This window comes from Sparus aurata, chromosome 22, assembly GCF_900880675.1.
Source record: "Sparus aurata chromosome 22, fSpaAur1.1, whole genome shotgun sequence".
NCBI classification, from domain to species: Eukaryota; Metazoa; Chordata; class Actinopteri; order Spariformes; family Sparidae; genus Sparus; species Sparus aurata.
In genome coordinates, this window is record NC_044208.1 from 15,112,080 (window position 1) to 15,126,815 (window position 14,736).

The window sequence follows — 14,736 nt, forward strand, 5'->3', positions numbered from 1 at the left end:
GAAAAAGAAACCATGCGCTCGTCATTATTCTTTTATTTATACTTTTATTAAAACATCATTTGCCTCAACAAGTAAAGAATGTACATAATAATAATAATAATAATAATGATCAGAATCAGAATAATCAGAATAATAAACTGAGTAACATCAGAAAAAAGTATTTTCTGTTCGTATGTTATTGTTTTCATCTTTTGTCAATTCTTCAGTGAGGCGCTCTCTGGACTCTGATCTCTGCATTCTCTGACGTCAAGGCTTGAGCTAGCTTTTAGAGGAATGTACAGGACGGAAATAAAATCATATATATTTTTTTTCTTTTCTTTTCTTATTCTGACATCTCTACATATTTTGTCTCATTTGCAATTCACCACACACATCAACTTCACTCGCGTCTGCTCCGAATACAATTTCAAGTAGCCAACACCTCCTGTCGCAGACACACTCCATAGGTGCCTGCTCAGACACGCACACACATACACACACACACGCGTGCGCGCGCACACACACACACACACACACACACAGAGTAAAACACACGCTTGGATGCCTGCAGTGGTTGGTGTAAGTGCTGAGCTCCGGTGCTGACCGAGGCAGCGGCTCCCACAGAGCTCCTTTCTCAGCAGAAGCGAACACAGAAGGGAATCGCACTCGTCTGCCACCAACCTCGCTCTGCAGCACAGCGCGGTCTGCCCCCCATGACTGACCCCTGTCACTCTCTGCCCCTCCTCTCCGTCAGTGCTTCACACTGAGTGGTTTGTCCTTTGGTGCTGGAATTCAAAGGAAATGCCACACTGTCGAAAAAGTGACCTTTAAAAAATACAAGATACTCACCGGGGGGGAACCAACCGTCCATTTTACACAACATAATGTCACCGGGCTGCGCAGTGTGGAGATTGTCTCTTAATAAAAGTTTGAACTTTTAAAACATTTGAAACAATTAAAAACACCATAGCACAATAAAAACCTTCAACTTGATTTCTAAAGTCTGCACGCTGCACTCAGAGAATCAAGTGTGGGTTTACAGTATGTTCTGACAGGCAGGTGATGCTGAAAATCTCTTTTATGGTTTCACAGCAGCTCATGTGGGCTTGACAAGAGCAGAGTCTCATCCTGTCATGCAGCTGATTTCTCTATCTACCACTCCGGGTGCTTTCATAAAAAAGCAGTCAGTTTTCTAATGGTCCAGAGCTCATTCCGGCACTGGTGGTCATGTGTCGATGACGTCCTGCGCGGGCGAAGGTTCATGTGGCAAACTGGTGGCGTTGGGCAGCGGCTGCGTGTGGCTGACAGAGTTCTGTTGCAGCTCTAGCGCCATGGCGTTCTGCGGGTGGGGGAACTCCTTCACCTGCCGGCGGTACTCCAGGAAGGTGGATGCCTTGGTGGCGATGGCCACCACGTTCTTCCCGACAAAGATGGTGGAAACGCGGCTGTCCTGAAACAGCACCATGTTCACGCCTCGTATGAGGATGGTGACCACGTTTATGGTGACCAGGCTCAGGACTGGGTACAGCATCATCTTCTGGGGCGACATGTGCTCCCCCTGCATGCTGATCTCACTGAGCGACACGCAGGGCAGGATGAGCAGCAGGATGTAGCAGTAGAAGAACATCAGGCCCTCGGCCCAGATGGGCAGGCCTGTCCGCTGGGGCTCCCACAGGTTGGCTTGGATATCCAGCAGGTCAAGCAGGTCCAGAGCCACCCAGAACAGACGACTCCTCATGTCCTCCTTCTTCCGGAAAGTTCTCACATATTCCATACTATCCAGAGCCACTAGAACCAAGTACAGGCCTGGTACACAAACAGATAATAATAACGTCAAAGCCTTCCGGGCCACTGTCTCCAAGCTCTTCCTGTCTGCCTTGCAATTCTGGAAGACAAAGTAGAGCTTGATCTCCAGGACGAAGATGTACAGGAACCAGAGGATCATGGCGTATCCTCGTCGGGCGGTGCGCACCTCGGCGCCGACCCACACCGCCACGTATCGCAGCACTATGAGGAAGCACACGTCCCCTACCAGCACTATGATGCACACGCCGATCTTTCTGGGACCCTGGTTCTGCTCCACCAGGTAGGCGTCCATGAAGGCCATGCTGGTCATGATGACGATGGTGGTCAGGCACACGTGGCGTTTGTCTGGGGGCGGCAACACCATGGCGAGGGCACCTGCTGGCTCTCACTCTCAGTCCCCAGCTTTCAAAAGTAATAATAGTCCAGAAGGTAAATACGGCACTGTGCGCGCTCCAGACCTTTTACGGCAGGAGGAAAACGGGGTATTTAAGGTGCTCTGACTGCTCTGGTGTGCACAGGAGCGAATGTCCAGCTAGTGTGTCGAATATTAAAATAATACCATAAGTCACGGCACTAATAGTCCATAGAGAAGGACGGTTATTGCAGAGCAGGGGATGAGCCGTGTGTGGATTCAGCGGAGATGTGCGGCCTGCTGATTGCTCTCAGACCATGTGAAAACAGGAACGTCACCTCGTTACTCAGCGCACTTCCATTGATCCGCTTCTGCCTGTGAGCAACGGCTACAGCGAGGGCTCTACAGCTGACACACCATGACTGATAGTAATCCACACACAGTCGAATGGAGAATACTCGGAGAGCGGGCTCTGTCTAACGCACATGTGATGGGATTGCGGGACACGGTGCCGCAGCGGAGGAATGTTTATGGAGCGGTTTATTTTTGTATGAGACGCTGTAGGAAGCGGTGGAAGTGCGCGCGCCCGTGCCGCAGCTCAGCACACGCGAGGAATCCCTCTTCGGATACTCCTGTAGCCGGTGGTGCAGTGTGTGTGGCTCCTTGCACTCCCGCAGTGTGTGCGAGGGGAAACGGAGGAGAGAGAGGAGAGGAGTCTGCAGTGGCCAGAGGCCCCCAGCCGCCATAAATCACAGAAGACAGCAGGTCAACGGCCCATGAGGCCTTGCGTCCGACGCCGGCCTCCCTGGGGGGATGCTCTTACACCGGGCTGAAGATCCATCCTTCCCCTCCTCCTCTCCCCACGTGCCAGCCTCTCCACAGCCTGGAAAGAGGGAGAAATAAAGAGGAGAAGAGGGGGAGGGAAGGGGAGAAGGAGAAAGAAACCTGTCAGCACTACTGGGCCATATAACACAGTTTTCACTGCCAACGGCCCTCCACATACGAGGAGCCAAGTAATGTGTCAGCTTGGCTCAAATATAGCCTGTTTCACTATTGATAGGGCAGAACATGCTGCACATGCTACAGTTGGACTGCTTCAGGATGTCATTACCTCTCTATTGTCTGCCACGTGTCGGACGGCAGCTGGATGCATGGCTCAATATGCTCCGACGATGATGTTATCATATTCGGCATATCTGGGGTCATAACGCCCAGCAGTTTTAATTCCGGGAGTTACATTAATAGAGGATTTATTACGAGAAATTGTGGAAACCAACTTTAAAGTCTCATATAGAAGCTAACGGCTCAGCACCTCTTTTTTTTCTGCATTACTTGGCACTGCATTTTATCCTCAATGCCGAGGGTGTGGATGGCGAATAGTTCATTTCCTGCACTGTTTGAGTAAATCTGGCAGGGTTTCTTCACCAGTCCCTGCTGGGCCTGAGCACTGGGAAAATGGTGTGAATGTAGTTTATTTTAAGAGGCAGAATATCGAGTCTTCGATTATGGATTTTGTTGTTTCGTGACATGACATATAAGTGTTGTCTTTTCCCAATGTTAAAGGTTTAATTACAATAAAGTAATACCATTTTCTGAACTTACCAGACTGTTCTATTCGTTCTAATACTTGTCTTTACCCATGTAGTGTGTATGTCCACATTACAGATGATTATTTATCAAAGATCTCATTGTGTTGATATTTTGTGGAAGTACTAATTGTCATTCCTCAATTACTGTCTCAATAAATATTGGGATATATGATTTTGTCGCCCTGTCCGAGCATTTATGAAGTTGTTCATCAGAATAATGCAATATTATTTTAAGGCCATATCAGCCAAACCTACCTATAAAATGTCAACACACTATAGGAAAACAACAGATCTGAGATCATTGTTCAGCGTCATATTTATATTCTGTTTAAATGTGTTGCTTATACACAACTTCTCGCTCGATACCTTTGTTGCCTTTATACTTCTGTCTTTTTATTCATGTCATATTTACATTTATATGCTGTATATAGATATGCACCTTGTCCCTGCTGTTTTCTATACCTTTTCTCCTTTCATACATTTCAAGGTTAGGTTAAGGTTCTTTTATTGTCTCCTGAGGTAACTGTGACATCAGATCACACATTACCACAAAATACACAAGAACACATGTTTAAGGATTGCCAAAGATAAAAACAAGTGAGAAAGTTCAGCAGTATGACTCACAGACAAACGTCAAATGGTGAAACCTGCATTCATCCTAAATCTGAGTCACTTTTTATTGCTCTATACCTTCCATTCCTTACTTTTACTGCTATTATATGAATTACTTCTTTATACATTATATCAAATCATCCACTATTTCTGCAGTGAGTGACAATGAGCTTGAATCTTGAGTCTTGGATCTCGTGTTCGACGCCTGATTCCAATGTCACAATTTTAGTTTACTTGTAACCGTAGCTACCTAGCCAGACAGTCGGTAACACATATAGCTACTTCCATCGCAATAGGGATGATGTCAAGGAGGAAAGGTGAGAGCCAAACAATTTTTGATGCTCGTGCCAGGGAGCACCCGCATCCTGAGTAACACAAAAACAGCAAAGTGTCGATAACGTTAGCGTTGCTGCGAGTAGTAGGAAACATCGAGTCACTGTGCGGGATGGTCGAAACTGTGTTGTCCTTTAAGGTCAGGTCAAGGTTTTATTCAATTTATTCAGTAATGTAAACCAATAGAGTTTGTTTATTTGGTTGGTTTAGGCATAACAAAAAGTCAGTTCATAAATATATTTTTCTCCTGATTAAAATGTCTCCCCCAAAACTATGTAGTGCACCTTTAAAGTCAGTGTGCTTGTCATCACTTTTAATCACAGCCTGGGCGCTGGCGGGACTTTAAAAAGATACCTGCCACAACCTTGTGTCGTCTTTAAATTTAAAAGAAAATTGTAATTGCAGTGTGTGTGCAGCACAATCCTTCATGTGCGCTCAAACTGTGTACTGAGAACGAAAACCTTCCCCACATTTTATATGAGCTGAAGCTCCATTCACAAGCTCCGATTACAGTCTATTTTTGTTTGACTGATGTCTCAAGATGTTTCCGTTTTGACCTGTTTAGTATTCCAGCTGATGTGTGTGTCGGAGCGTGTGACGGGTTGGGTCAGGCGGGGCCTCTCATCAACAGTCCAGTTAGATGTTTACAGCACTTTCCCAAAAATAGATAATAAAATAAGAGAAGGTGTACAGATGCTGAGTGCTTAACTCGCCAGCAGGAGCCCGCCTTGTGCGCCGGCCTCATCCATAAATAACACGCCGTGTATAAATATTAGCGTTTAGAGGAAACAAGGGCCGGTAAAAGAGCCGAGCCGTCTGATTTTGGTGAGCTTCACTGGAAAACGAGAGTTTGTCTGTCGCTGTGTCCTGTTCTGTTCTGTTTCTGTCTGCTCGTCCTGTCACTGGGCCCCTCGAGTGGAACGCAAATAAATCACATTAGTGTTTCTGTCGGCGGAGGTGTGTTTCGAATCAAGATGTGACTGTGTTATTCAAAGAAAGGACTGGCAGCGCTCCAGTAACCACACATACAGTAAGTGACCATCAAACTTCTGTTGGTACAGTAGCTGTCGCTGAATCTTCCACCACTCTCACAGGAAGCGCAGCGTGGGGGAATTTTGTTTGACATCCAGACAGTGAATTAAAGTTGATTTAAAGTTTCACTGCAGTGAGTTAGAGTTGCTTTTCCGTAAAGATAGCAGAGCTTAGGGATTAAAGGATAAATTCACAAAAAATATTTAAAGTCATTATCTGATCAACCTCATGCTGATGGAAAAGTCTGGGGAAGTTGCATAATCCGCCAAACATTTCTGGAGCTTGACAGCAAAACGACGTTGCAGCAATCTCCTAAAGAACTGAAGTGGATGGGGAAATTGCTTCATACAGCTTGTCTGGCATGTTATAAGTCCCAGGGAGCCCCAAGATCCCAAACTTGATTCGACAAGACATTATTTACACCCCTTTTCAAGCCAGAAGTGTTTGTGTTTGCATGCAACCCGTCTGAAGAGGCGTGTCGAGGGGAAAAATCTTGTCTTTTCAAATCAATGTGGGATTATTGGCTTTGAGAGACTTGGATTACTCCGTATGAGATTTGTGGAGCCATTTCATTTATATTTCTTTGTCAATTGCGTCTTTATGTTTTTCAAAAAAAGGTCTCCATCTGCCTCAGTTGTGTAGGAGAAGGCTTCTACACGGTTTTGCTGCGAAGCTCCAGAAACGTTCTGTGGACTACGAAACCTCACCCGATTTACCCGAATGACTGAATTTTCCATATTTGGGCGGACTTATTCTTCAAGACGACGACTATGAGCCATAATGTTTCCTGTTCGGATCCCGACGGGGGCTTTTAATGCGGGTCCTTACCTTTCTGACTCTCTCATTTCTTGTCAATGCTCTACTTTATCTCATAAAGGCATAAAATGATGAACCATCTGGGTTATTCATTCAGACTTTGGAAAGTTCCCTCCAGAGTGCAGGGGAGACTTTATCTAACTGTTTCCACCAGCTGAATTGTACTCCCCATGACAATAATTTAGTTTAATGTGTGAAGTTGGTGAAGTGGCTCTCCTTATGGCTTTATATCAACGGACAATAAATGATTAATCAGTGCTTTATAGATGAGTCATCTATCAGATGTCGGCTCAGATTGGCTCCAGCCCTCTACGACCCTCGACGGATAATAAATAACAGATGGAGATTTTAAGTCATTATAAAACATTAATAAGAACAAATCTTGTGTTGCCAGGTTTTCTATTTAGCAGTAAAACAGTAGGGAGTGTTGGTAATCCATTGATCCTCGTGGGTTTCAAGCTTCATAGTAAGTCTGAAGTTGTAAATAAAATACGTTTAGACAGTTTGTTATTGCTAAATATTTGGAAAAACAGGCTAATCCACTTTTTTTTTTTTTTTTTTTAAAGTTGCGTTCAGCCGATTAGCTTAGCTTAGCATAAAGACTGGAAACAAGGGGGAAACGGCTAGCCTGACCCTGTCGAAAGACAACAATATCGTTCCACACGCAAGGTGTAAAAACTATGTTTTGCTGTTTTGTGCCAGACAATTACTAGATGCAAGCTGTTGCTAGAAAAAACATCTGAGAGGAAGGAAGTTTCTGGTTCCAGCTGAAAAATAACCAAGCCCATAATCTCCTGTATAATGTAAAAATTGTTGTTTTACTGAAATCAGCATGAAACAACGTATTAATTACTGAATGATAAGAGAGGTCCTGGACGACAGATTTAGTTCTCTTAGCTGTTTTTTGTGCTTAGATAAGGCAACCAGCTGATATTTGCCACACAGACAGGAGAGTGGGATCGATCTTCTCGCCCAACTTTTGTCAAGAGAGCGAATACTTCCCGAATAACTATCCAAGTTGTCCGCAGCTCTTTTAAAAAAAACACTGGTGAAAAGGAAATTTTCACAACCTGACAACCCCACAAGCTGTTTTTGAAGTGCTTTAACCACTTTCCATCAATAAAGTCACAACTAACAACCTAAAACCCCTTTGAGGAGTTTGCCTTGGAAAACACGTCAACAAAATAAGAAATGTCAAGATCCCTAATACCACAAACAGAAACTGAAGGCCATTGATTAATTTAATCCCCTAAAAAGTGCCAATCTATAATGGCCATTGATTGAACCCATTTGAAAAAGCCAATCCCGGTCAGGTATTACAAATTGATCTACCAATATATTCACTTCTCTAAATCAAATACTTCTACTTCGCTCCCATTCTGACTAACTGAGCTCGGGATATACGAGAGATTTAAGTATGTGATAAATAAACATGAGTTTGTTTTCTGCTGCGCGGTGTGAAATCACCAAAGCAAAATGGGCTTTTGAGCTTTTTCGAATGAGATCCAAAGATTGTTGAGAGGTTATTTTTCATCAAGGAACGCCACCCTTGAAGAACGTGAACTGTATGTAAGCGCGAAAAAGGATACAGAATAATAACAGAGAGAAAAACAAATCTGGCTTTAATAACTCCCACGCGAACATATCAATGGAGGCATTGTGCTCCGTCATTGTTACATGTCCTTGTTGTGTTGCGGAGGAAACACGACATCTCGGATCAAAGGCTGTCAACGGAGGCCCGCTTCAAGACGAGCGCGGTGCCGGAATGAGCCTCATTTGTAACCCGCGCGTGAATTTGCATGTTTAAAACCCATTATGTAGAACAGGGCCTAAGTAAGAGATTAAATTCATAAGATGGTGATTAATTGACTGATTAGCAGAATGATGTGGATCATTAACATGCTATAAGGAAGGCTGCCTCCACATACACAGTTCATCACATCGTCATTTGAAAATTCCATTAATTAAAAAAAAGACAAGACAGAAATCTTTTCCCTCCAAATGAACAGATTACAGGCCGGACTGATGACACGAGATTGCGGTTTGAACCCTCTGAGGAATTGCGACATCGGCTGTGAAGAAACGCGGGAGCCGGAGATGTTACTGGTGTGATTTTGGGGCGTTAGACGGGGGCGCACCCGGCGGAACAGGAAGCTGATGAACTCTGACAGTAATAGATGATTATTAATCCCTCTGTCATATTCTGTAGAAAAAGTGCCTTTTGTCCGTGTGAAACGATGACAGAAGCTCAGGTTTTTGCATATTCTGTTCGGCATTTATTATGTATAACTCGAGGCTGAGGAGTGGATCCTTGGTGTCTCCTCAGAAACAGGAAAGAAACGTTCGTTGATATGAGATTTGACAACTGTGACGACCATCATTTCACAACTTTTACCAGTGAGAGCTTGAGGACTCTTTGCTATGTGGTGACATGGCCTTCGAAAACTATTTTAAATCACAATATACATATATATATATATATATATATATCACAGTAGTTTTGACCAAATACCTCCATGTTGTAGTTGTGATGATATTGTAGGGATTACTTTTGGCACTTTCACAAGATATTAACTCAATAAGATTTTGGAGAAGTACTCATCTCTGTCTCATTTATTTTAAAAAAATGACATCTCTCTACTATAATTCAGCTTTAAAAACCAGGAAAACACAAATAATCTAAATCCATCTAAACAATATCCAGATCTGGGACCATCTATAGTCTCATATCGCGATGTCAGATACATTTTCAGATATCGCTCAGCCCTACTGAAATGTTATTGCAGCTGAACTGGCTCCCTTACGAAACAGGAAGCTGATGAACTTTGACAGTAATAGATGATTATTAATCTCTCCGTCGTATTCGGTCGAAAAGTGCCTTTGTCTGTAGTGAAATGATGACAGAAGTGCGCCGCTCTCGTTTGCAGAATTTCTGCTCTGCATTCATAATGTATAACTCGCGGGCTGGAGATTAGCCCTCGGTGTCTCCGCAGAAACAGAGAAAAGAAGGGAAAGAAATGTCCATTGATATGAGATTTGACAACTGTAATGACTATCATTTCACATCTTTTTTTTTTTTTTCTCCTGCGAGACTACGAGGCCTCCGTGTACTGTACCCAGCTTTGCTTATATGCTTCAATTACTGCGTATTAATTACGGGGAACTATAAATAGGCAACGCTGTGAACTGGCAGTGCAGCATTCCTTTGCAGAGGGGAGGCTATTATTGTGCCTGTGGTCCAGGCCATTATCTCTCCAAACAGCCAGAGCCTCCTTGTCAGCGCTTATATTAACTGCTCGCCCTCCCTGACTGGCCGCAGGCTTCCACGTGGAGCACAAGGATGAGGATCGGGGCTGCCAGAGGCATCACTGGTTGTTTTTTTTTCGTATTTCCAGTTGTTATAAAAACAGAGAGAATGTCTATTAGGGCCAAAGAAGAAGACAGCCAGCACAGCTGGAGGAGTAATACTCTGGCACAGGACTCATGGGCTCTCTACTAACGTGGAAGCAACGCTGTTTCCAGGTGCTGCTTTTGAATATGCACAAAAACAGCCGCCTTTAAAGCACTGACTTAACTTAATTACCCCTGTTCCTGCGTTTAATGTCTGTCTTCTCTGACACAGTCTCAGAGCTCAAGGATAGCGAAAGCCTTCCCCGGCTTAAAGCAGCTTTTTCTTTTCAACGCTGAGATGTTCTGACACTTCACACACACCTCGTGAAAAGTGTGAGCGAGCACTTGTTTACAGCAGCAGAATCATTTCATCCTGCAACTGTGGATAGTGCGCTCTGTTACCTGTAGGCTTCAAAGAAGACTGAGGTGTTTATCCTTTTGGGAAGCCGCATTGATATGCAGCGAATGTATTGCGTTACAGCCCCAATCTCTGCTTTCTCCCCACGCCTGTGCCCTCCCCTTGGCAGCCTCGACACCCCGAGGATGATCAAATGTTTACGTCAATGCCAGCGCCGCTGCGGCAGGGCGGCACGGGTCTCCGGAGCGGTCCGTTTTGTCCGATATTTATGTCAGGTTGTCTTCATTAAGGGCCAGAACGAGACCCATATGTCGGCTTGGCTGTCTGCCATCCCCATCATCTCAGCAGGTGTTCTGCGCCGTCCTTTGTGTTACTGTCAGCGCTCGGCTAGTTTTGGGAGAGGTGGCAGATTGCTTTGGGTTTACCCGGCACACAGCTCTGCACAACGAATGCTCAAAACGCACATGCAATGCAGAAGCACGCCTGAAGGGTTTTCCGACAGGATGGCAATCTGCAGGGTCACGTCTTTATCCTGATAATGTGATCACAAACATCCTTCACTGATTATAACATGGTATTATTGCTCCAAATTCCCTGCATACATGTGTCTACAATAACCAACCTGGCAGCATTCAGAGACGTCAGCTTGATTCCCAGAGTCGCACTGATGAATGCGTGTGACATCTCCGAGGCACATTTCCTTAACGCAGTAAAGCCCCCTCAGCCTCCTCCGCCATGCATTATTCACTGTGTGTATCTACTGTATCTAATGGATCACTGTGTTGAAATTCCAAACACGCTGTTTTGTTTGTTTGTTTTTTTTGCATTTTTGTTGTCATTATTTTTCCTCCTTTCCACCTATTAGGCTCAATTCAAGGAACACACCTCGTTTAGCAGGAAACACAATACGCACGGCGCGCGAACGTTACTTGCTGCTCTTAGATTCCCGTTTTTCTTGTTATCCCTGGCATAATACGCTTGTAATTGCTTACGAGGTCGCACCGGGTTGGAATGCTGAGGAGGATCTGAAACGGAGACAGGGGAGCCGTGCTTTGTGGCGGTGGCTAAGCTCGTTTTATCACCCATTATGGTTGATTAAGGGCTGATCCACATTCCACTTTGCCGCGTCACATTGTGCGCGTGATAAGCACCGACGGGTTCATTTCAGCACATAACTGTAACTAACCCAATCTGCATTCCGGCTTGTCAGTGCCTTTTTTTTCTTTTTTTTTTCTTTAAATGGCCGTGGGTGTTGATCAAATGCTTGCTGGAATCGAGCGACGCTGCCACGCGACAAAAAGGATAGATAGATGCTATGCGGGGTTGAGCTCCCATAATAGGCATTGTATAGGGTTAGATGTTGAAAGCAGCTCAAAAGCGCTTTCCTGCAACTTGGCCCTCGGCGGCAGAGACGGTGGTGGTGGGGTGTTTTGGGGCTTTTTCAGCATGACAGACGCGTCTTTTTCTCCCCTGCCAACTCTCAAACGGCCATAATGTGCGCGGCGTCAATCAAAGTGTATTCTTTATTCACAAAGCCGGGGAGAGGATCAAAGGCTCCATGCCACTGTGAGTCATCCTCAAAGTGAAGAGCAGCCCTCTGACATCCCACCCGGCAGTTAGTCACCATCCCGGGAGGGAGGGGGCGAAGACATGTATGCACATGAGAAGGAAGACACTCCTGAACAGTGTCCAAAAAAAATAATTTACGCCCGCTCCAGCTGTGGAAAAAAAAAAACGACAAGTGTTAACCTTTTGTCTAATAACCGTGTAATTTTCCACGCAGTTTGGAAAGAGGAGGCGGATATCAAAAGCACCACGTCGATACATTGAGTTTTCTGACAACCGAGGGGCTGCCGTTCCACCGGCTCCCGCAACCGAGTGCAATCTCTCATTATGGGGGGGTTTCTTTCATCTGCCTCTATGGGAAAAAAAAAGAAAAAAAAAAGTGAATCCTGGGGTTCACCATCAATATTCCACGACCAATGGGTTTTTCTGCACTGGCACTTGCGATTACATTTTGGAGCTCTTGATGATTCTATCATCAAGAGCTCAAGAGCGGTGGTGTGTTTGCCAGCATCTTGTCAACATTCTAACAACCCATTACACTCTGAGTGAGCTCTGACCCACTACTCTCTGCTCTCTTTGTTTTTTTTTAGCTGTAAAAGATGTTAACTATTCCCGTCTGTTCATCCTCCGCTTATCAATCCGGTGACTTTTAACCCACGACCGACTGGACTTATGGGAAATGTTGCTCATTACAGGCTGTGAAAAACAATAATAAATTCACATTGTTTTTCATTTTGTGGAGTGAAATGCAAGACATCCTCTGTAGCAAAGTTTTGCTCCAGGAGTGGATTTTTGGCTCATTTGCATTTTTAGAAATGTCAGTGTGATTTGGAATTGGGTTTTTTTAATCCTTTTGGAACAAAATCTGAAAGCTCTGGTTTCACTTCGTCTCTCTGTGTAAGAGAGGCTACTCTTTCCTGCCCTGCGTCTGCAAACAGACTGCCTTGTTTTCCCTCTCATGGTCCGTGTCCACAGGATCCATTGTTTCTAATGTCATGTTCATTCTCTACGTAGGAAGCCGCGTGATGAGTTCTGGCCGTGGATTTCATTTCGATAGACGAGGCGACTTCATGCGAATCAGGAGCATCTGGCGTGCCGTGCCACCCCTGGAACCTCCCGAAAAACTATAATAAACGAACCGTTGTCAAGTGAGAATGAAGACAGATTCAGCACCTGCCTGGCTTATTTTCTCAGGTGTTTGTCCAATCGCGTGCAGCCATTGTTATTCCAGTGTCACGTCTTGAAGTGCCCCAAGAGTGCAGTAGTATAAAGAGTGACACAAGTCCAAATATCCCGAGGGTGGCTGGGGCGATAGGATTGTTCGTATACTGGAGTTTTCCCCTGGAGACCAGGCTGTGTATCCCAAAGGTGACTAATAGCCAATAGTGATTTGTTTTTAAGCTGTTTAGTACATTCTCTTCCTAAACCTAACCAAACCTTGATGTTTTCACAATGTTAACAACAAGTCTTGTGTAATTATATGTTAACTTATCGTCAGCAAGCTTTATTTTGAAAGTCCAACCAGATGCTGCATATAACGTGTTATTGCTAACTTATTACTAACAGATTCTCTTCATGTGCAAAGCTGACGCTCGATGGGTCGGGGGAAGTGCCTTAGTTTGAAGCTTAAGGCCACAGAGAGAATGTGAGTGAAATATAAATAATCATTTGAAAGCATTAATCAAAACTTATTGACAAAATAGTGTCAATTTGTGGGAATGGAAGGAGTAAACTCGAAAAATGTGTAAATAGAAAGCTGTAAACAGTTCTAATGAAAGGCATTCATCGAGTGATCTGCGGGTGGCAGAGCGAACTGTAAACTCAACACTGCTAATATTATGAAACGATTAAACTGATATGACAAGTGTCAGCAAACAGTCATTTTAAACACTTTCCACATCCAGCAGCCGCGGAGCAAAACTCAGCACAAAGTTCAAATTTTGTTTTCTGCACATCTGAAAAAACATGAAGCCAATATTTACTCTCCTCTGACCTATTTCCTGGTTTCCACCGACTCCTGCTGGAAACATTTGATGCTTTAGCCGCTTGCTGCTCAACTTTGTTCACCAGCGTGCCGCTAACGAAGTCCGCCTTCTGTTTGATATTGGACGAGCGGCGCCGAGGTGGTTTATCAGAGCTGTTTGTGTTGGTTAAAAACCAGCTGTCTGCTGGGGCTGGAAACAAGGCCGAGGTAGGTGGTGAGGGTGAAAACAACAACGGGGAAGTTGAAGGGCCATAAAACCCAAACATCGAGCTAGAAGGAGCTAAAGCAAGAGGTGTAGAGCTGTGGGGTTATTGGTCTTTGTATGTTCGTATAAGAATACTGATTAGTGCAGCTTTAAAGAGAAAACAGTGTGTTATGCCAGTACTCTATGATCTTTGAGTCAGATACATCAATCGCAATTTTCTTGGCTGACTCTGACTTTGGCTGAATCCAGTTTCAATTTTCATACACAAACATTTTTGTCACTGAAATTTTATGTTCATAATAGAACACTGACTATTAAGTAACTAAAACACATGTGAGCTATTTGAATGGCCTGCTCCTATAATGTTGAAGCGCGTTTTAGCTCTCTCTTATACCCACTTACACTGTGTGTACTGGTATATCCATAACTCCTATTGTGAAAGGTAATAAAAGGAAGGAGTTTGTCCTGTAAAGTGCTGCAATTGACTCGCGAGCGGGACAAAAAGTTTGCTGCTCTGGCTCAGACAACGGATCTCTATCCTCAAAGCGAACGCGCAATTCATAACCCTCGGCTACAGCGATTTAAATTCCCAAAAGGTAAACGGGTGCGACAGATCGCAGTTTGAGTAACTGCCCCGTGTGTCTGTCGCAGAGAAACACATAGGCAGCAGAGAAGAGAGCGGAGAGACTGTGAAGACACTCACGCTGACTTTAA

The 14,736-nt window shown here is 44.4% G+C and overlaps 1 protein-coding gene across 1 annotated transcript in view; it reads right to left on the reverse strand.

Moving 5' to 3' along the window:
* Positions 1-13: 13 nt before the first annotated feature.
* Positions 14-14,736, reverse strand: part of tmem121ab (transmembrane protein 121Ab) — a 52,331-nt gene continuing 37,608 nt past the window's right edge. Inside the window, exon 2 of the mRNA XM_030404432.1 lies at positions 14-3,020. Within this exon, the coding sequence (XP_030260292.1) occupies positions 1,205-2,149 (945 nt within the window). The 5' untranslated portion in view covers positions 2,150-3,020 and the 3' untranslated portion in view covers positions 14-1,204. The remainder of the gene's footprint in view (positions 3,021-14,736) is intronic.